This window comes from Cryptomeria japonica, chromosome 5, assembly GCF_030272615.1.
Source record: "Cryptomeria japonica chromosome 5, Sugi_1.0, whole genome shotgun sequence".
NCBI lineage: Eukaryota > Viridiplantae > Streptophyta > Pinopsida > Cupressales > Cupressaceae > Cryptomeria > Cryptomeria japonica.
In genome coordinates, this window is record NC_081409.1 from 277,244,262 (window position 1) to 277,267,215 (window position 22,954).

At 34.2% G+C, this 22,954-nt stretch overlaps 2 protein-coding genes across 3 annotated transcripts; both read right to left on the minus strand.

Annotated features, from left to right (window-relative positions):
• Positions 1 to 914: 914 nt before the first annotated feature.
• LOC131039622 (lysine-rich arabinogalactan protein 19-like) lies at positions 915 to 2,932 on the minus strand. Its single transcript, XM_057972412.2, has 2 exons — positions 2,893 to 2,932; positions 915 to 1,294 (listed from the first exon to the last, which is right to left on the minus strand). Exons 1-2 carry the CDS (start codon positions 2,930 to 2,932, stop codon positions 915 to 917), a joined length of 420 nt encoding a protein of 139 aa, XP_057828395.1.
• LOC131039578 (uncharacterized) lies at positions 2,799 to 6,570 on the minus strand. Of its 2 annotated transcripts, XM_057972366.2 has the most exons (7): positions 6,446 to 6,564; positions 6,106 to 6,302; positions 5,152 to 5,729; positions 4,326 to 4,512; positions 3,986 to 4,050; positions 3,662 to 3,872; positions 2,799 to 3,388 (listed from the first exon to the last, which is right to left on the minus strand). In XM_057972366.2, the coding sequence occupies exons 2-7, from the start codon at positions 6,199 to 6,201 to the stop codon at positions 3,050 to 3,052; spliced, it is 1,476 nt and encodes a 491-aa protein (XP_057828349.1). In that variant the 5' UTR covers positions 6,202 to 6,302; positions 6,446 to 6,564; the 3' UTR covers positions 2,799 to 3,049. The 2 variants fall into 2 exon arrangements, with proteins under 2 accessions (XP_057828349.1, XP_057828348.1); XM_057972365.2 differs by having other exon boundaries at positions 6,106 to 6,570.
• Between the last annotated feature and the right edge of the window lie 16,384 nt (positions 6,571 to 22,954).

A 22,954-nucleotide genomic window follows, 5' to 3' on the forward strand; every position in this document is an offset into this window, starting at 1 on the left:
CAGGTAGAGAAGATTGTAATCTGCATGAGTGCCCTCAAATGACACTACTCGAATCAGGAGGCAAACAAGGCAAAAACAACTGAAATCGAAGATATAGATGGCATGAGAAACCAAAGCCTGAAGAGCTGATCAATCGAACCATGGAAGCAGTAGAACCAACAGGATAAACCTCCCCATAATGCGGAAGTGGGAGAGGGACAAAAACACTGAAAAGGACAGCAAAAAAAAATTGCATGACGAAGAACCGAGAACATCAAAGGTGCTGAGACACATCATCATGAGGCAAATGTCGTGGAAGGAACACTCACTGGACAAAGGAAGATGGCAAACAATAGGCAAACATCAACCCCCTCATGGCACTTGATCAATAGTGCATGTACAACAAGACACAAGATATGCAAGATTCCAAGTAAACAATGCATGATGGCACTTTATCTCAGCGCGTTTGCATAAATATAAGCTACAATGATAAGAAGACTGGAAATAGAAACGTGAACCAAAATAGAGACATCCTACTCAGAGAAGAGATCCCAGGACCCAAAACAACCACGATATCCACCAAAGTGCTGAAAAGCAAAAAACTGAATAAAATATGCATAGAATACAATCTGAAAATAAAACTCAGATGGCTGGAAAGTACACAACACATGCTTTCCGAAAATATAAAGTTTTCAAAAAATGGAGGTTGGATGCTCATTCTATGGCTCCCGGAGTGCAAAAACTAGACCTCACTTTGATTGAAAAAAAACATAGTCAAACAGCAAAATTGGAAAAAATTACCAACACCATGAGGTTGGCCTCGGAACCAGCTTTCTGACGCCTATTCATTTTTGAAAAAACGACTCTGTATGCCCAAGATAGGGCCAAAAAACCAAACCCCCCCTCTAAAAAAGCCAAAAAAAGGGGTCTGGTGGCTAGGGAGCGGCGCTCCGGTGGCCAGTGGCTGAGCCCGGTGGACGAGCGGCGCCAGGGGGCCGGGCAGAGCAAGGGTCGGGGAGCGGAGCGGCGGGCCGGGGAGTTGAGTGGCGATCGGGAGTTGCAGGGCCGAGCGAAGGCCGGGGAGCGGAGCGGTAGGGCCAGTAAGCGGTGGTCGTAGGGAGACCGCCGCAGGCGGAGGTGGCTGGTGGGGGCCGCAATGGCGGTGGAGCCGGGAGAAGCACGGGCGGCCGGGGAGGCGGGGCTGCTGGCGGGGGTCGGAAGCTGATGTCGGCGAGGGGCCGGGGGCCGAGGCCGGTAGGGGGCCGGATTGACACGTCTGGTTGCCATACGGCGGCTGGACTGTCAGCTCGGTACCCTACGCAATGCAAACTTCCAAATTTTTTATTTTTTATTTTAAACAACTATTGCTTTTGATATTTTTAAAATTTTTTTTTTTCAAAAATATCAAAATCCAGCCTGCATGCCGTAAAAAGGCAATTTTTTTTTTCCAATTTTTTTTCTCGATCTGCATGCCAGGGCCGTACGACCTGGATCTGAGAAAAAAATTCATCCAGAGGCTCAGGAACCAAAATAGGTCAAATTTTATATGACCATAGGGGTTTTCGGGCCTTCTGAGCATGATGGTGAGGTCCGTTTAGGCCCAAAGTGCTAAAAAAAGGGTCAAACCCTAGGTACATAAAAAATTCTTGAAACCCCAGATCTGTTTCCAAAGCCAAAAATTCTCAAAACAAGAATAGGTAGCTGCAGATCTAAAGCTCTGATACCATATAGGAGTTGAGAAAATACAACACCACAGGAGCCCAAATAATCTCTGCAAACTGAAAAACCTATTACAAGGAGAAGCAATGAAGCAAATCACAGAAGGAAAAAATACATAGGAAAAATATGCTCCAAAAGATGAGAGCTCAATAATCTCTAAAATGTATTGTCAATAATAATCCTTCTTCATATAATGAAAAGAAAGAACTCAACCTTTAATAGGTCAAGAAACCTTAAAAGGGAAAACCTAGGTTTGCACATAATAATTAATTAAAATAATTAATTATATGCACCTAAAGTTAGTTTAAGTGTAAAAGAGATAAAGGGAACTTAAATAATTAAACAAATATTGTTTAATTAATCAAGTAAATACCCGAACACTCTTAACATTTTAAATATTATCCTAGATATTGCAAACATTTTATGTTATCGTTTTATCATATAAATTAGAAAAATACATACTAAGCTAAGACTATGTTTTTTTTTTTCTTTTAGGATATTTTAAATATTAGATCATGAATATGTTTTAATATCAATTTAGGAACTTATTTTTGAAATGATCCAACTTTAATTTGAATATATAGACTTATTTTAATTTAATAGTAAATTAAGTTTTTTGTATATCATTTTATCATATTTATTAGAAAAACAAATACTAAATTACAATGTTTTTTAAATATTTTAAAGATTACATCTTAATGTGTTTTAATATCAATTTATGAACTTATTTTTGAAATGATACAACTTTAATTTGAATATATAGATTTATTTTAAATTTAATAGTAAATTAAATTTTTTGTTGATTTTTGTTTTATGTGCAAGTTTTTGTATATCATTTTATCATATTTATTAGTAAAAAAAATACTAAATTACAATATTTTAATGATAAGATTACAATGCTTTTTCCTTTAAAAATATTTTAAAGATCAAATCTTGAATATTACTAAATATCAATTTAAAAAATGATTGAAATGATCCAACGGTTCTAAATATTGCATAATTCATATAAGATACACCTTAAGAGTAATTACAAATACATATTTGAATTATTACAACCTAACTAACTAATAAAATATAAATAAGATCTCTTATGCTTAAAATTGATATTAAATTAATATATTATATCCTGAGCTCCATATAAATTATAAATTTTTCATTGAAATATATATTTTTTTTATGGAGGTCCAAACTTGCAGGTCACTGGGGAGCCTGTGGTGGACTCATTTGAAGCCATTCAACTTTATCAATAGACCAAAGGTCCATTGACTTTCATTGCAATATTATATATCAACCTTTTATTCACCTCATATTCCTCATAACTAAATTAGAACTATTGAGGGTTTTGAGCCTTTTATTTCTCTTCCATCCATTGAACATTAAACTGTGTTTCTTTATTCTGCACTGCAAATTCCTTAATTTCTTTAATATTGGCATGTACCTCTCCTATATCGCATGGTGGGGAAGGACTACGAGTTGTGATCAATGTCTCCTCCATATATTGCTTTTCTACTCCAGTGGCAAAGCACATCATTGCTTCTGAACAATACTCCACAGAGTTTTCACTAACAGAGGGCTTGTATTTCAATAGCTTGGCATACTGTGTTAAAACATGGAACATATAGTCATAAACATGCTTCATTTTTAGCTCATTTAACAGGAAATCACTCCCTGCATTGCCAATTGCCATTGCCTGCACAAGACCAGTAACATTGTAATATCAGTCAAATAAAAGAGTGTGATCCATGCAGAAATGGCTATCCAGATTTTAGGATGTATAAATTATTTTCATACATTATAATTTATATATTGGTGCATCTAAGAGACTGGATATCTGTTTCCGTGATCCATATTTTAGAAAATTCACCGATCCTTTAAGATATACCAATACATAAATTATCCTCATACACCGTAACTTAATAGCCCCTTCCATAACCCATATGCTTGAGAATGAGAAACTACTCACCTCTTCTGTATGACTGTTTCCCCAATTTACAGTAGTGTTGACAGAGTCACACATCTTCTCAGAACTCACAGGCAGATAATGTTTATGGACAACAAGCCCTCGTTGAAAAAATTCATAGTATTGTGGTCTTATTAACAAGGTAGGTGAGTTGCAAGCCATAATATTCTTCAAGCTCACTGACCATGTCTTGCCTTCAATGTATATCTTGTATCTATCACACAAATTATTATAAGACACTACACAGTAACACAAATTACTTACATATAACTCATCATGACTATATCCAAGTCTTAAGAACAATGGTGAAATCCAAATGGTTATTACCTGTGCTTGCACTGTTGAGACAGTTTGGAATCTTTAAAGCCTTGACTAATCTCCTTAATCCAGTCCTATAATACATGCTCATATGTTAATGTTTTGAATCTTACAAATTATTGATTCTATTCAGTCCATAAGATGTACCAATACATAAATTATGATATATAAAAATAATTTATACTTTTACATATATCTAAAATTCTACATTATACCAACTCCAAATTTCAGTCCAACTCCAAGGTAAAAAATGTTTCTTTTCTGAAGTTGGGTCTTGAAGTTAGACTCTCAAAGTTGAAAAAGCTTAAAACCTCACTCAAATTACCCCAAAAAAAGTATTCTAATTTACCTGTACAATAAGTTGGCCATTCCAGTTGGGAACCTTGGAGCATTTGAGAAGTGCCATTCTGGCTTTTGCAACTTCTGGATTTCCTCTCCAATAGGCAAATGGGTTTCTGTTAACCCATTGCACTTCTTGGCTTCCATTTCGGATTTCCCTCAGTAAAATTTCCCATGGTGCTAACCTAAGCTCAGGCCTGAAAAACATATATATACTTGAGTGAGAAAAACATACACATATATAACTATTCATTAATTACACGTTTTGGTACAAGTTCTACCCTCTGTTTTGTCTGTCTAACGGTACAAATTCTCTCAGGTCTCCTATTTTAAATATAAGATGGCTTGCAAGTCATCTATGTCTATTCAGTCTTTTAGAATGTAGCAATGAATAAATTATTCTTATACACTATAATTTACACTGATTTATACATTGATACATCTTAAAGACTGGATAGCCATTTCCCCTGAGAGTCTTATGTATACCTCTCCATGCAAGAACTGGATAACCGTTTCCATGCAAAAATACTATTTTTTAAGGAATACTATTTTTTAAGGTTGGGTATGCTTAAAAAAATAGAAAGTCTGAGTGTAAGGCCTTCCCTCTGCCTCCTCAGTAAGGGTTAAAGTGAGCAAATTATATCTTTGTAAGGGCAATTAACTTTTGTGGATCCTATAGAACAAGAACAGAACTTAGAAGTTGAATCATTCAAATTCTGAAAACCATTAGCAAAAATGAAGTTTAGGATTAGGATTCTGAATAGCTACCCTTTAGAAGTACACATTCATTCTGAAATTCAAAAAAAAAACTTGAAAAAACTCATATCATCTCTTACCATCCCCAATAAGACCAATCTGGAAACACAATATCATAAAAATCAGGGTGCCCACAGTAGCGAAACATAGGAGGTGGGTTTTTCCTGGTCTGATTATTCTTGTAATCGAACCTAGTGACAAGAGGTCTATCCTCACAATTGAACATCAGGTCCAAGTCAGGAACCATTCCAGGGTACAATTTCAGCAACTGAGAAAATGCCCAAATGGTAAAAAAATCCCTGGTCTGGAAACACTTCTGATAGATCTCAGCAAACAACTTTCCATCAACAATAATCAGTCTGAATGATGCCATTGGCTTTGCTTCTTCAACCATCTGCAATGTAATTCCACTCTCTTTCCAAGGCCAAAGGTCTGCAACAATCCATTTGAAATAGAATGGGCAAGATTCTGGCTCTGGCTTATCACCATCAAATTTGTTCAAGAAGTTGAAAAACCATGAAGGAGGAGGAGGACTGCAGGTAGCATTGGAAGAGCACTCAAGCATTTCTGGGGTCTTGGGTTTTCGGTGCAAAAGCGAGGAGTTTACCATTTGGTTGGGAAAAACTCTGGATGGCATGTTCTTCCATAACTCATGTGACTGCATACAGCAATAAGCAGGCATTAGCATTTGATCAAATAAGAAATGAAGTCAATTCAGTTAATCATATAAACTTTCACAATTCATAATTTATAAATGATTCTGTTTCTGGATTGAATTGTTTTTAAATTTTTTATATCAATGTTTCGGATTACTCTGTAATTCATCATAAGATAAAAGAAAGCTAAGAATCAGAGAATGTGATCGAAAATATTGATATCAAAACTCAGACGCAATCTAATTCAAAAACAGAATCATTTAAAAATAAACCAGTGATCACCCTTTTCAATCTTTTATGCAACCAGTGTCCATTCAAGATATCTTAAGAATTTGTTTTTAACATTTTAGTCTCTGTTTTCTCTGAAGGAGAGCATACCCTATCTTTAAGAAGCAAGAGTGAGACCAATATGATTGCCAAAACCAGCAAACTGCCTATACCGCCTCTGATCTGCAGATGATGACCAGCTTTCATAGTTTCTCCTTGAAATTACTGTTTATATGTATCAAACATCCTTCAATTAACCACTTTTACTGCAGAGAATCATTTGTATTACAACTGGTTGCATATCAAACCTGCAGATAAAATAAGCTTGATCAACTGAGCAAGCTTGTCCCACTTTGCTCTCTGAATTGTTATTTATATTCTATCCAAATTACAACTGAATACAGCTGACCCCATATCAAATCTCCATGTCGAGGAAGTTTGATTGACTTACAGTCTGTTATATTAAACCATCAATCTTTAAGAATTTCTTGACTCTTTGAAGAGGAAATTTTTTGTTTTACCAAAATCATCTGAATCATCGAAGCCCATTTTTTATCACCTCACACCACACGGTTCAAGCTCTTCTAAATAAACTTCTAATATGGAAGAAAGCCAATGGTAGAATAGTAGATCGATAAGGTCGATAAGGACTTCATGAGAGGTCATTGGTTGTTAGATGTTCTAGAATAGATTTTGATGGCATTGTTCGCGCAATCCAAAAATAGTCAAGGGTTTTGAAATATTAGATAATCGTGAAAACAACACGATCCTCCAACATTGCTATAGATAAAATGGTTAGCTATAGATTATCCAATGGTATCTTGCTAAGAACATTTGGGTCTCAAACCATGTCATTTTTTCTGGTAGTTGCATCTTAATGAGGTGCAATGGTTATGTTAATAGTTTGGGTAATTTATTTTGAGGGCGAGAAATTGTAGAAAATATAAATTGTCTTTGTTACGAGCAATTGTGTACAATATAAGTCAATTGAATCTGTAATATAAAGATAATTGAATATGAACGAATGAAACTTAATTTGGGTTGGCAAGTTGTGCAAAATATTTAATGAGGAGAAAACTTCTTTTACACCATATGAAAACAATTAACTTAAGATATTGATTACATATAATACATTTGTTGTTGGTCGTTGAGACATCGTTTGTACACCTTGTACAATTGAAAAAAGCATACAAATTTTTTGTGTTGTGAACTTGAGGAACATGTAAACTTATTCATCCCTTGTCATGTCCTCCAAAATCTTTTTGTTTTTTCTGTTCCAAGATGTTGAACAAATGCTTCACTATAATTGAAAATAATTTTGTTGGTGAGCAACCCTTCTAATGTTATATTCAACCATATGATCATCCCCAATTATAGTGATCGGTGTCCCTAGAAACTTTGTAGTATGTGTACAACAAAGCATCAAGCATATGATCATCTCTAATGACAGTGATCAGTGTTCCAAGAAATTTTGTAGTATGTGTACAACGTAAGACCACCTTTTGTAATGGTGTGGCCAGAAAAATAGAATTTATTTGAAAGTTTTTAAAGCTTTTTCAACAAATATTTTCTGTGTATATCTTGCAATCATTGCAAGCCATGAGATGACATTTTTTTCCAGAAATACTACCATGTTTTGTCTACACTTTGATGGATGTCCAAGATTTAGACCTACCAATTGCATTTTCTTGAAAGTTTCTAAAGATTTTTTGTCCTCAAGTTCTTCACCATTAGAATCAATGTCCATTTTGAAACAGTCACTCTGTAGATAATTCCAGCATCGAAAAGTTGATCGTCCAAAGCTTCAAAACCATTCATAAATGGAAGGTATTGTCCAAGCTTCGTGGTTTGTTTGTTTGACTTCTACTTGTTGTATTCAATACTCAAAACCCTAATTCTAATCCTAAAATACTAAAAAATCATAAAATTATTTTTCAACACTTCTAAATTTTAATGTAATATTTTTTTGGGGTAATGAATGAAATTAAAGAACCTTACACTTTGTATTAAAGATAAATAATTCAAAATAATATATTATTATAATATTATTATTATATTCTAATTAAATTATATATATTATGTTTGTATTATATTATTATATTATTTTTCATATTATTATTATTTAGAATTTATTTATATATCTTTCTAAATAGTAAATGCATCCAATTAGTAAATAAAAGTTAGATGGGAATAAAATAAAAAATCCAAATTTTAATACTAATACAAAAAAATTGAAATTCATACCCATAAAAAAATTAAAATTCATTTTTTTAAATTTTAAATTAGTTTCATATATATGTTAGGCATATTAAAAAATAATATAAATATAAAAATATAAAAATGAGACTAATTCTTTAAAATAAATATAAAATTAGCACAATAAGATTCATTTACCAAATTTGGTGGAGTGAAAAAATCTATAGGGTTTGTGCTATTCTACAAAATCTACATAATTATGTGATGTTTTTAAGTAATGGTGGGATGGCTATGGTAAAAAAATATAATGAAAAAAAAATAGTTATTACATTATAATTTAAATATTTATTTTTATTTATTTTTCTATTTAATATGTCAAAATTTTAAATTGTAATTATTATATCTTATTTTTTATTATTATTTTAAAATATATTTGTAATATAATTATATAGACAATTTTTTACGATTTCTTTAAATTTTAAATAACTGTTGTAGTATATTCACATATTTATTCAAATTGTAAAGAAATAAAAGAATTAAAAAGTTGAACAAAAATTTATGTCAACATTTCATATAAAACTTATGATATTCAATATCTTATTGGGTTAACCTTTTGTATTTTTTTGTCTTCATAACTATGGTCAAATCAGGGCTAAAATTGATGGCTCAAAGGTGCATAGTATGCATTTATGAAATTTAGCTTTTGTGGAGACTAAAAATTTCAAAGGATTATTTTTACTCTACAATATGCATTCAAGAATCAAACACTGAAGATTTCATAAAGTCTAGATTTTGTGTGGATTGAAAATTTCTAAAGGATTATATTTACACGAAAATTCTTGAAGGATTATATTTACACTCCATAGTATGCATTTAGGGAAAATTAATAAAATGTTTCAGAGTCTAGATTTTGTGCATATTGAAAATTATAAAAGGATAATAAATGTTGAGCAAGGACGTTGCTGGAGGATGAGTCAGTGCAACAAAGTTTTCTGCAAGAGGGTTATATTACTTTTCCCAGCATCACCTACACAATTTCAACATGAGACACTAGACTTCCAGTGGGAGGTTCCTCCCACATAATAGCCTATCAGCTAATTATTTGTTGAGTTTTATAGCTTATTGAAGCAAAAGGGAGAGGACCTACCCAAATTGAATTAGGGTATTAGATTCAATAATACAATATTATTTTGACAACTACAAGGAAGACTTCATTTGATTGCATGGGCCTCAATAGTAGTATTCAATCAAATATTCAATGCATGATTTAGAACTCAAAACATTGACAACTCTTGCTGGTTACAAGAGTTTTACAAACAACATTGTTGATGCTAGCATTGTCAACACTACACACAACAAAGCAACTAAATAATGGGCCTAACAAAATTTCACATCAAACTTGGACAACCAATGGAAAATGGAAGATTTCAACAAAACAAAGGTTGCCTAGGAGTTGGGTGAACCATAAGATAAAGATCAAATGGCTAGTATAGTCCAAAACTTAAAACATGCAGTAATTATCTTTAGAATCGTTTAGGCTACTAGATCAAACAAGATCCATGATTCCATCTCTCCTCATGAAAAAAAAATCATGGTCATAAAACACAAATAGGGAACATGAAGTATTTTCATGTGACCATAAACCCTCAGAACAAGGCTAATAATGATGATGAACACACTCAAATGTTGAGAGGGGGGTGTGAATCAACATATACTAAAATTCAAATCACTCATTAACCTTTAACACATTAAATTCAAATCTGTAGAAGTAGAGAATAGAACATAGCATACACCACGCAAAGACACCAATATTTTTACATGGAAAACCCAATGAGGTAAAAACCGTGATGAGAAACAACTCACAACATTGAAACATGTATTACAATGTCTATTTTAGGCTTATTGGCAAGGAGGCTCACTGCCACCTAGGCTTGCAAGCTAAGGCACACTGCACTAGGGAAAGATACGATGAATTGCAAGCTGAAGATCACTTCTCCAAGGCAAGTTACAATATCACAATATTACAATGAATCACATTATGTGAACTGTTGTAAAAGAAGCATCTCAAATGTTGATAGTGTAGTCCTCTTTATAGCACAAATCTAAATCTGTCACACTGACTTTGCACACTTCATAAACTTCACTTAAATTCTCACACCTCCAAAAGCATATACACACACTTTATTTCCATCGCACACATCGTTATCTTGTACAAATGGTTTATCCCTCATATATATCCTTTGTAACATCCAAAAACATCTATTAGGTTGGCGCAATAGGACCTAATAAGTAAAACATGTGACAAGGCATAAATCGGCTCCAAACACAATACATCATCAACAAAGAGGCTTCCAGGTCAACCCAAATCAAAGTTGACCTCAACAAAATAATAACACACCTCCAAATATTCTCTAAAATAAATAGAATAGATCAAGAATCACCACAATCAAAGGAACCCACCTTGTCGGCTTCAAACATCAAAACTACTTATCAAAATGGCTCCAAACAACATGATAGAACTCCAAAACATAATGCAAATAAAGATGAAGACTTGAAAATCAACTACTAAAATGATTAATCATCAATTGTTGATTCAAAATAATAGTAACTCACTGAGTAGGTAACTGTAGTGTAGACTTGATAGACTATGTAACAACTGTATGCAAGAAATCATCCATTGAGGCACCAACAACCATACAACTCATGTCACATATCTACTACACATCCTTATCATATCCTCAAATCTACACAACCATATCTATCAGTGCAAAAGAATATGGACAATTCTTGTAATTGACCCGAGACTTACTTCTCTGTCATACTAGAACCAAAGAAACAAATGCTTATAACTTTTCCTGGAAAAGATATAATTAGCTAAAATCTTGATAGTAGGTACATAGGACATCATCAAGCTCAACTCCATAACCACACAAATTGAAAGCATAATGCAGTAAGATGCATAGCAAAACATTAACCCACAATCATAATAAATACTTGTTGTCACAACATAGACTTTTTCTTCAAACTCCTAGTAATGGAACATAGGCCAAATCATCATACAAGCATACAAATATCAATTATAGTGACCTAATCATGTGCATGAGATATAAACCATGTGAACTAATACATACCATAAACTTGTAATCATATGATGAATGTCCAGATTGTCTTCTATACTACTTATCAAACTGACATGGCACAACTCCTCTCAAATATCCCCAACATACATCATCTGATTCATCAATGTCCATGACACATATGTTTCATCTACCAAATTAGTGATAACACATATTTTTAGACATCAGGTTGACATCAATGACAACACATATTGCCAACACTCTCAACGAGTCTCCAACAATCTCCCCCTTTGTCATCAATTTCAACATTATATACATATGTACAAGTATTTGTTTAATATTCCCCTTTGATAGACATCTAGTCTCTTTCTATCTTATATAGTATCTCTCCCCCTTAGCTGATATCTCTCTCCCTTTGACACCAAGGACAAAGGGCACAATTTTTACACCAATCAAAAAATAGAATTGTACATACTCCCCCTAAAAATATGCATGTCTTCACAAAATTATCCAATTATGTACAACAATCTCTAGCTATACACTCAAAACTATAGCAAAAATAGACGTAATAATTCTTTAGTAGCTCCTTTGGAAGGTAAAATGACTTTATATTGTACCCTAAGTTCTACAAGAGTAGTCTCCCATGTAGATATTGTCAAAGAAATAATTTGATTCTGACATTCAAACTGCTATATCAATATCATCGAGCACCTTCATCTTCTACAAAACCTACCCGGCTTCTCCCAAAATACTGTACAAAGAATCTAATCTCAATTCCATATATTCCCTTAACATGCAAAATTGCTTCTTGATTTGATCTCTTAGTTTTTCCAAAAAGTGTAGTTGCTCATGTAATTATCTCATCTAATCTCAATTCCATAGATTCCCTTTACATGCAAAATTGCTTCTTGATTTGATCTCTTAGTTTTTACAAAAAGTGTAGTTGCTCATGTAATTATCTCATCTACTTTTTGACTGATCCATCTGCATCCTTCTCTAAATCATAAACACTAGTCATCTAAAGAATCTAAGACTCAATTAAGTCAATTTTCCCTTTAATACTCTTGGTAGAGTCTGACCATCTCAAACAAAATTTATACATAGCTACACCATCATCAATACATACCTTAAATTTCTTCAAATTCTCCTGTAGTAAGGAATGTGCATTAGCACACTGATCAAAAACTTTAGCCATATTCTTGTCATTCAGTCTCCTTAATGCTTCCTCTTGTGCTTTCCTCTTCATTGGTTTTGAAACATCTCTAAATGAATCCATTAATAATTTAAATTTCTCCTTCAGGGTCAAGGATGTGTCAATGTCTACCTCTGATAATCCATCATGGATTATCTTCACTACATCATTAATAAGGCTAGTCCTCTTCAGATTCTCTTGCATGTACCCCTTTCTAGCTAATGCATTAAGAATATCACTCAACTAAAATTTATGGAGGGGAGAAATGCTAGACAAATAAAATTGCCCCTCATGAGCTGGTATATTCAACAGTTGCAAAGTCACAACTAGCTCAAATTGCACATGAAGACCTAACAGGTCTTTGAAGGAATCAAAAGATTCCCCATCTGCACTTGCACCATTGAAAGAAGCCTCACGCTTTTGGTCTATCTCTTTAGTAGTATCAAGATTATTCTCTTCCTTATCCTCTAAACCAACCTCTATTGTATCATCCTTCTTTATTAATTATCCTTCAACATCAATAGTCCTTTCTACCTCTCTAGTATTCTCTGGTATATTTTTCTCAACATTAGTATTATCCAGAGGAGGAACACTATCTTCATTACCTTTCTCCTCTCATAGTATTATTACTAGACTTCTCTGAAGGAGAAGCCATCTTATCTTCTTTCACACTATCATTTATCTTGCTAGTCTTAAAAGTTGTCATTTCTATGTCTTGTGAACCACTATCATCTAAAGGAGCTTGCTCCTCAAAGATTATCGGAGAATTATTTATTTCCTCAAGGATCTTTGTAGTTTTCTCATCATTTTCTTTCTCCATTTTTTAGTCTCATCTTCATCTCTTTTCATGAGGGTGTTCACTCTTTGCTTATATCTCAACTCTTGTGCTTGCATTTATGATAACTTAACTCTTTCCTCGTGAGTCAGGGATGGTTCGGATTTGTCTAATGCATGTTGTCTCATTTGAGCTTCTCTGAACACTTCCTTTTATCTCTCAAATCCAAGAGCATCTACAAGCTCTATCAAAATTTTATCCTATAATTAATTTAGAGCCATATTGAAAGTCATCATATACATTATTTTGGCCTTTTCAATAGTAGTATTGTTTGTTGCAGGTACAATATTATACAAATCGCCAGTTTCCTCTAGAGCATCATACGATGCAATGGCATTGAAAGTGGCCTCAAGCTGTAGAGGCACATGTTCTTGTGTTGCTAAAGAAGTCTTCATAGTTTTCCTCTTCTTCTCCTTTCCCTTAAGTTTTCCTTCATCTTTTCTTTTTGAACTTCCTTCATCTTCACATGGCTTCGTCCTCCTTCTTAACTCAATTTTTTTATTCCTCTTCTTCTTCTTCATCATCACTTTCTACATCAATATTTACCATCCTTACTCTCCATGCTTGCCTTTTGTTTATTTCTAAGTATTGTCTTCTCTGATGGACCTACAAGTTTCTATGAAATAGTAGAGAACCTCTTTCTTCCTTGTGTATTAGTTGTGGATGGTATAGGTAATACAACTATAACAACAGTAGACCTTTCAAACCTTCTCTATCCTGAATGTGCTTGTGATGCAGATATAGCAGTTGTTTCAACAATACTCTTAGCAGGCTTTCCAAACCGCTTCTACAATTCTCCTTTCATCTTCTCAATTTGTTCATCCACTTTCTTCTCAGTTAATTTGTGGGTGATTTCATTATATGTTTTGAACCTTTATTAATTGGGATCAATGATTTTTCAAAGTAACATATCTGTATATGCCACAATAATAATAGACCTTCTAGACCTTTTCTGTCTTGACTGTACTTGTGATGTAGCTACAAGAGTACTCTTAGAAGGATTTCCAAAATAATTTTTCAATTCTCCTTTCATCTTCTCAAATTGTTCCTCCACTTTCTTCTTGGTTAATTTTTGGGTGACTTCATCATATGTTCTAAACCTTTCTTCATTAAGATCAATAAGTTTATGAAGTAACAGATTTGCATATGCCACCCATTCAAGTCCAAAGACCTCATATGGAAACTTTGAAATCCAAGTTGTCCTAGGTTTAACAATCTCCATGTATCCATTATTCTTATCCACCATGAATTTGATTACTTCTTTGTATGTCTCCATCACTTTAGCTGGTATCTTGTATCTACAAAATTCATTTTCTCTTGAAAGGTTTTAATAAAAGCCCAATATGCAGAATCACTTGCTTTCATATTTGAATAGCTATGCATATGTCTCTTATTTTGTGCACTGACTAAAATGTATCTTCTGTAAACAATTTTCTTCCTTCCGGGTAGCTCCCTCAAGACATAAAACATCAAAAATATGATAAACAAACCATACTAGAATGGATATTTGGTTTCTTTTGCATTGCTTAGGGTTCTCCATCAATTGTTGTCTCAATAGTTTACATAGATCAATTTCCTTTCCCTCTTTCACCATCTAATACGCCGTATGTATATCGTGTTAGTTCAAATAACCAGAAGACAACTGAGAGGGGGGGGGGGTGAATCAGTTGTCATAGATTACCAGAACATTAAGCAATTAAAACTTTAATACCGGAATACTTAAACCAAATACCGAAATAACAGATAAATCAATTAAGCATAAACAATAATCAGAAAATAAATACCATCCACTTGACACCAAGATTTATATGTGGAAAACCTGGTAAAAGGAAAAACCACGGTGGGAAGCCTACCCACATTCAGATAATACTTCTGTAGTAAGTATGTGAATTACAATTGAGGGGCCTACACTGGCAGGAAGGCCAACAACCTAGAGTGCACTTCTCATCACAAAAGGAGTCTCACTGACTACATAGAAATCTAGACTACAATCTGGAAGAACGAATGAACTGCAAAGATAGCATCTCCTATGCCTGAATACAAATTCTGGTTAAGCTCAATACCAGAGGAATAAATCTTCTTACATAAACCCAATTTGATCTCCAATGGTCAACCAAATCCTCTGCCTGAATGATATTACATTATTCGCACATTACATCCCATGCCATGATATGATCTATAATGAGATCTTACAACATATTTATACAAGCCCTCGACCATAAACAATCAGGTCGGCCACCAGAAAATAAACCAATTACATAATTAAAAAACATGTCGGCCTTGGACCAAACAAATAATATCAAACCCATAAGACATCCCAGAAACACATTGAGAGGTCCAATCCACACATTAAATTAAGCCGGTCCATAACCTAGATCAATCGGGACCCAATATAGGTCCACATGCTAAAACAATGATCCCAATCCGCCAAGTCTCGAACATGATCACCATCAGCATCCCAAATCTCCACCAGAAGCTGCACCAACACCACTTATGCATATCATCAATGATATTCATCAAAGTTCTGCCAGTGAAACCCTCGCCGAAACCACACACCAAGCTTCCAAGCAAACATGATAGCGTCCAATCACCAGAACAAAACCAACTAACTGAACATGAACTTGAGTAGCATGAATAAGTCAATTCCATAATGAAATCATACCAGAGAATACCGGATCATGCCGGATCCAAACCAACCAGAAACCAAACATCCTACTGGGACCAGAAGGGTGCCGATAAAGCATCCAAAATAGCTAGTGTTGACATCAATGACAAAACATCGATGCAACACATAATCAATTCCTCCAAATGGCCAACAATCTCTCCCTTTGGCATTGATGGAAACACTAGATGTGAAAAACATCCAAGTGCCAAGAAATGCTAAACAAGTCTCCCCCAATGGAAGACAACCAACAATCTCCCACTCAAAGATATAGCAATGAAGTTCTGAAACAAAGACCAAACTCCCCCTGTGAATGATATCTTTGTAAAGCTCTATATTGCACATATATCTCTCCCCATAATGTATACAACTCCTTAAGTTTTTCAAATCAATATCTCTCCTCCTTTGACATCAATGCCAGAAAACTGACAAAAATATCAAAGCAAAAACATAAACCACTGAATCACAAGGTTAACTACTCCCCCAGAGCAGTATAATCCACACATCAGTGTTGGAATGAATAATATCTCTGATAATACATACCGGACTAATGCAAAAAAGCATCAATCAGTTCTCTGTCGGAGGGACAGAAACCCCTAACTTGTCTCTTAAGTACTCAAATGATTCTTTAGGAAAAGGTTTAGTGAAACTATCCGCTCTTTAGTGTTCACATAAACCAGTCTAACTTCATTTTCTTCCACCTTCTCCTTCAAAAAGTTCTACTTGATAGATATGTGCTTTGTCTTCAAGTGAAATACCAGATTCTTTGATATGTCAATAGCAATAGAGTTATCACAGTGAATAACTACCGGTCCAGTGCAATGCACTTTGATATCCTTCAACATATGCTTCATCCATAGAACCTGTTGGTATTATGGATTACTTTGTCATGTGTTGCATTGGTTTTTTCATTGATGTCAACACTTGTCTTCTTGGAGGTCTACATTATGTTCACCGGTATGGTTAGTGGCTTATGCTCAGTCCCCAGTATGTGTTCACCAGTAGGTTATATTGTTCACCGACAGTGATGATGACTTGTTATCATCTAGAGATCATTTGATTATGTTGAAGACTTGGATTGGAAGTTTGGATCTTGTGTTTTGCTTATTGGTCTAATCGGGTTGACATATTTGCCTTTACCAAAAAATAGGTCTAGGTTATGGACCGGTATTCCAGATCAGCATGACACATTATGGAGATTGTTTATTAATTGGATATTGTGGTAAATGTATTGATTCAACATATTCTATTGCATCAAGACTTATTTGTAATTGATTTAATTGTAATATCTTTAGTGAGCCGACCTATACATTTGGTCTTAGGTTTTGTATAAATGATTGTAAGATCTTATTGAAGATCAGGATATGAGATATGGTATGAGTGTGTTCGAATATGGAAGAGCGAAAATAAGCAGATCCTTGTGCGAATCACACAGACATTATTTGAAGGTTGAAGGAAGGTTATGAAGATGTTTTGACACTCATTTTCAGAGCTTAACCGGTACTGAATCCAACATTGGAGATGTTATTTTGAGTAGTACATTATCATTGGATTTAACCATCCAATTGTGTAGTCAGTGTGACTCCTAGTTTGTGATTGAGCAGTGAACTCTAGGCAATTGACCTTGCTGCATGTGCAAACCCCATTTGTATACACATACTATCTGCAGTAGTATCATTTGATTGTGGGTAAGGTTTCCCACTGTGGTTTTTCCCTTACCAGGTTTCCACGTTAAAATCTTTGTGTTATGTGTTGTGGATGTTGTTTCTCTTTATATTTTATGCATTAAGTTATACCGGTATTGTTATAACTGTTAATCTGTTTTACCGACACTTAAGTTTGGTTTACTGACATTAAGTTTAAGTTGGAATAATTTGTATTTGGATTACAATTTATTGACAACTGGTTCACAACTGATTCACTCCCCCCCTCTCAGTTGTCCTTCCCAGGACCTAACAAAACTTGTGTACAGTTAGTAGTAGCAACATCATACTCAACTTCAATAGTAGATAAAGAAGTACATGATTGTTTCTTGTTGATCGATGAAACCAACTTCTTTCCAAGAAAGAAAGCTCCACCGGAAGTACTTTTCTAGTCATCAACATCTCCAACCCAATCAACATCTGTATATGCACATAAATTAAAGTCACCATCCTTAGGGTACCACAAACCATATTCAGATGTACCTTGCAAGTATCTAAAAATCCCTTTCACCGCACTCTCATGATTTTCTCTAGGATCACTCCGATATCTAGATGCAATACAAACAACATTCATTATGTCAGGCCTAGTCTGAGTCAAATAAAGCAGACCTCCAATCATAGATTTGTATCTAGTAGGATTTACCAGTGTAGAAACATCTTTCCTTGTCAATTTCTCACTTGTAACCATATGAGTGCTTACTGGTTTAGAGTCTCCCATACCAAATTTCTTCAACAATTCCCTAGCATACTTAGTTTGATAGATGAAAATACCTTTATCAGTCTGAGTAATCTGCAAACCTAAGAAAAATTTCATTTCCCCAATCATAAACATTTCAAATTCCTTCTCGATATTCTTAGAAAATTCTATGCATAACTTATCTTCACCTCTAAAAATGATGTCATCAATAAATACTTCAATAATCAATATATCATCATCAATGACCTTATAATATAAATTACTGTCAGCATTACCTTTAGTGAAACCAAGCTTCAAAAGATATTTATCTAACCTTGCATGCCAAGCTCTAGGTACCTATTTCAATCCATATAAAGCTTTCCTTAACCTGCAAACCATGTTTGTATCATCTGAAAGTGAAAAACCATCAGGTTTCTCAATATAAACTTCCTCATCAAGATCCCCATTAAAAAATGCACACTTAACATCCATTTGATAAACCTTGTAGTTTTTATAGGCAGCATATGCAAGAAATAATTTTACAGCTTCAATCCTAGCTACAGGTGCAAAAGTCTCACCATAATCAATTCCTTCCTTTTGAGAATATCCTTTACAAACCAATCTAGCCTTATTCCTTACAACTTGACCATCCTCATTCAATTTATTCCTAAAAACCCATTTAGTTCCAATAACATTCTTATTTTTAGGTTGGGGAACTAAAGTCCACGTGTTATTCTTCTCAATCTGATCTAATTCTTCTTCCATAGTTTTCAATCAACATTCATCTTTACATGCTTCAATTACTGATATCGGTTCAACTTGAGAAATTAAATATACCTCATTAGTTGCTAGTCTTCTTCTTGTCATCACTCCATTGTTCTTATCCCCAATGATTTGATCTTCTGAATGATTCAATCTCACATACCTAGGAGTCTTCTGACTCTTTATTCCTCTTCTCGATTCTTCAATTACCGTTGAATTTTATGATACTGCCGAAGTAACTGGTTCAACATTCTGTTCCGATAAAGATGCTACCAGTTCAGATATTATTATTTCCACTGCCAGTTCTTTCTCATAAACTCTGATTTGACCTCTATTCAGCTCATCCACCTTGACATTAGCACTGCCCATAATTCTCTGCAATCTCTTGTTATAACATCTATATTCCTTGCTTTCATTAGAATAACCAAGAATTATGCCTTCATCACATCTAGGATCAAATTTGCCAATGATATCATCTCTCATGATATAACATCTAATACCAAAGATTCTAAAATATTTAACTGTAGGTGTATTGCCAAACTATAATTCATAAGGTGTCTTACCGGTTTCTCCTTTGATATGTACTATGTTGAATGTATAAACCATTGTGCTCATTGCTTCTCTCCAATAGATATGAGGTAGACTAGCTTCCATCATAATTGTTCTAGCAACATCCAAGATAGTTTTGTTCTTCATTTCCACAACTCCATTCTGCTGAGGTGTCCAGGGAGCAGAAAATTCTCTCCTTATACCATGCTTCTCACAAAAGTTAGTAAACTCACCGGATGTGAATTATCCACCATGATCTGATCTTAAACATTTAATCTTCAATCCTGTCTCAGTTTCCACTTTAGCCTTAAAGATTTTAAATTTTCAAAAGCCTCAGATTTCTCCCTTAGAAAAGTAACCCACATCATTCTAGAATAATCATCAATGATTAGCATGAAATATCTATCACCTTGAAAACTTTTAACTCTAGTAGGGCCACACAAATCAATATGAATAAGATCAAGAACATCATATGATTTATCTCATTGGATTTATCTTGTATACTCTTAAAAGGGGTTCTGACCTATTTTACCATTTGACATTCTTTACATACCAAATTATAGGGCTTAACAATCTTAGGTATATCTCTAAAAGTGGTAGTTGAACTGATCTTTACAATGAAATCAAAATTCACATGACATAGCCTCTTGTGCCATAGCCAACTCTCATCAATTTGTGCAATCAAACATGTCTTCTCACTGGAATTGAAATGAAATATATTACCTTTTGTCTATGTACCGGTTGCAATCTCCAAACCAGATCTGTTAATGATTTTATATTTGCCATCCTTGAACTGTAATTGAAATCCCTTATCCACCAATTGTCCTACACTCAAAAGATTATGCCTCAAACCTTCAACAAAATAAACATTATCAGTATTGTGCTTACCATCCAATGATATAGTTCCTTTTCCTTTGATCATACATGGTTTGTCGTCTCCAAATCTAACTAGACCGCCATCAAATTCTTGCAAAGATAGAAATTTCCTTTTATCTCCAGTCATATGATGTGAACATCCACTGTCAATTACCCATTCATCCTTGTCTTGAATTTTAGCAGCAAGTGCCTTCTCTTCAGGTACATTCTCTTCCAGTGCCGAAACATCTTCCTTGATAGCCAAGAACACCCATTCCTTCCCATTGTTGGAACCACTAGAAGAGTCTTTTGCTGATTCATCATCAGAGTTAGTCACACCTTCCTCATCTGCTATGTAGCATGTGTATATGGTGAAAATGGATAACAACAACATTGAAAGACTAAATGGATTCAACCACAAAAACCCTAGCCTAACAACAACAAAGATCCACCATAACATATGAAGATTACCTAAGACAATGAAAATAAAATGAAATCACAAAGATTATACCATCACATGTCCAATAGGGTTTGAATCTCCATTCTTCCTATCTCCATTGATCTTGCTTGATATATTTGCTCTCAGATTTTATGTGTGCAAGAGCTCAACAAAGAACAAAAATGTGGTTGCAAGTAGGCTTGATTGCATATGCAAGTTCGAAAGTGTAGTCGGGGCTGAATGCATAGGATGTGTGTAGATTGATTGATTAGGATGCATAGATTGATTAGAATGTATATGTCCAGGGGTTGAATGCATAGGGTTGATAATGAAGGAAGCATCTCTTTATATAAAAGACACTATAAGAAATGGAGGGATAAGATTGAGAGGTGTAAAAGATAAATGGTCGGTTATGATTAGAGGGTAGGTAGAGGAAATAATAAAATAATGAGAGGGTAGGTAGTGTATGAATTAAAAGATGAATGACATGTGTCATGGGTAGAAAAGGTTAATGAATTAATTAAATAAATAAAGATTTATTTAATTAATAGAGGAAGTGGGATCAATTAAATAAATAAGAGTATTTATTTAATTTAGGAAAGGATTATTTAAATAAATAGATGTATTTATTTAAATGAGAAATAAGGCTAGAAGAGGATAAATGAATTAATTAAATAAATAAAGATTTATTTAATTAATAGAAGAATTAGGCTTAAATAATTAAATAAATAAAAATATTTATTTAATTAGACATGACAATTTTAGGTGTCTATAGTATGATTTGTCTTTGTTTTTCCTGTATGTATACTTTTTCAGATATTCGGGGTTAGTCTTAAAAGATCTTCTAACTCTCTCTTCAAATCTTGAATTATTTTTAGGACATCTAGATGCAAAATGACCAATCTTATTGCATGCAAAACATTTAAAAGGTGATTTTCCTTCATACTTACTCCCTACTGGTCCTTTAGGTACTTTTCTAGCAAATAGTGCTTCAAGTTGCTCAAACTCATCATATTCTCTTTTCATATCATCCAATTCCTTTGCATATAAAGCTTTCCAATCTTGCTTACCGGTTGATGATGTAGATGCATGAAAAGAACGTTCAAACTTCATAGCTCTAGAAGGTCCAAATTCTTCAAGCTCAAAAGCAGATAATTTCCCAACCAAGGTCTCTCTATTGATAGAAGTATTAGCCATTGTTCTCAATTCATTAATTGCAGTAGCCTTCATCTTGTAAGCCGATGGTAGGGTTCTCAGAACTTTAGAAACAATTTCATCTTCACTCAGAGTTCCACCACAACATTGAATTCCCATTACAATCTCATTTACCCTCTCCATGAATGCAGTAATCCTTTCATCTTCTTCCATCTTCAAGTTTTCATAATCATCAAGTTTAGCAATCTTCACTATAGGGTCACCTTCATTAAGAGTCTCCAACTTATCCCATATAACCTTTGCAGATGATTTATCAGTTAATCCCATTATTTGTTGATCAGAAAGTGCACACAAGAGGGCTTCTCTTTCTCTACAATCATTCTCAAGCTCTTTATCCAAGTTTTCTGGAGGAGGATTTCCAGATGCTGGATTATAAGGTGTAACACCATTCGATGTGATCTCCCAAATCTCCTTACCAAGACATCTCAAATGAGTCTCCCTCAGAATCTTCCATATTGTGTAATTTGTTCCATCAAGCCTAGGAATATCTCTCCAAAAGATAGCTCCAGATGTACTAGATGAACTTGAACTACTAGTCGCCATAGCATCTTCCTCGAGTGGTTAAGCTTTCTGTAGAGAGGGCCAAAGCTCTGATACCAATTGTTAGACAATTCAAATAACCGAAAGACAACTGAGAGGGGGGAGGGGGGTGAATCAGTTGTCACAAATTATTGGAACATTGAGCAATTAAAACTTTAATATCGGAACCCAAAACATTCATACCAGAATGCTTAAACCAAATACTAGAATAATAGATAAATCAATTAAGCATAAACAATAATCAGAAAATAAATACCAT

Bases quoted from the DNA above. Each gene is read 5' to 3' on its own strand.
- LOC131039578 (XM_057972365.2), bottom strand. From the start codon at position 6,201: ATGAAAGCTGGTCATCATCTGCAGATCAGAGGCGGTATAGGCAGTTTG. The intron at 5,730-6,105 runs GTATGCTCTCCT...TGCTGTATGCAG, and splicing joins TCTTGCTTCTTAAAGATAGG to TCACATGAGTTATGGAAGAA. The intron at 4,051-4,325 runs GTAAATTAGAAT...CATGTATTATAG, and splicing joins ATGGCCAACTTATTGTACAG to GACTGGATTAAGGAGATTAG.
- LOC131039622 (XM_057972412.2), bottom strand. From the start codon at position 2,932: ATGGCTTCAAATGAGTCCACCACAGGCTCCCCAGTGACCT. The intron at 1,295-2,892 runs GCAAGTTTGGAC...TGCATTGCGTAG, and splicing joins CACAGGCTCCCCAGTGACCT to GGTACCGAGCTGACAGTCCA.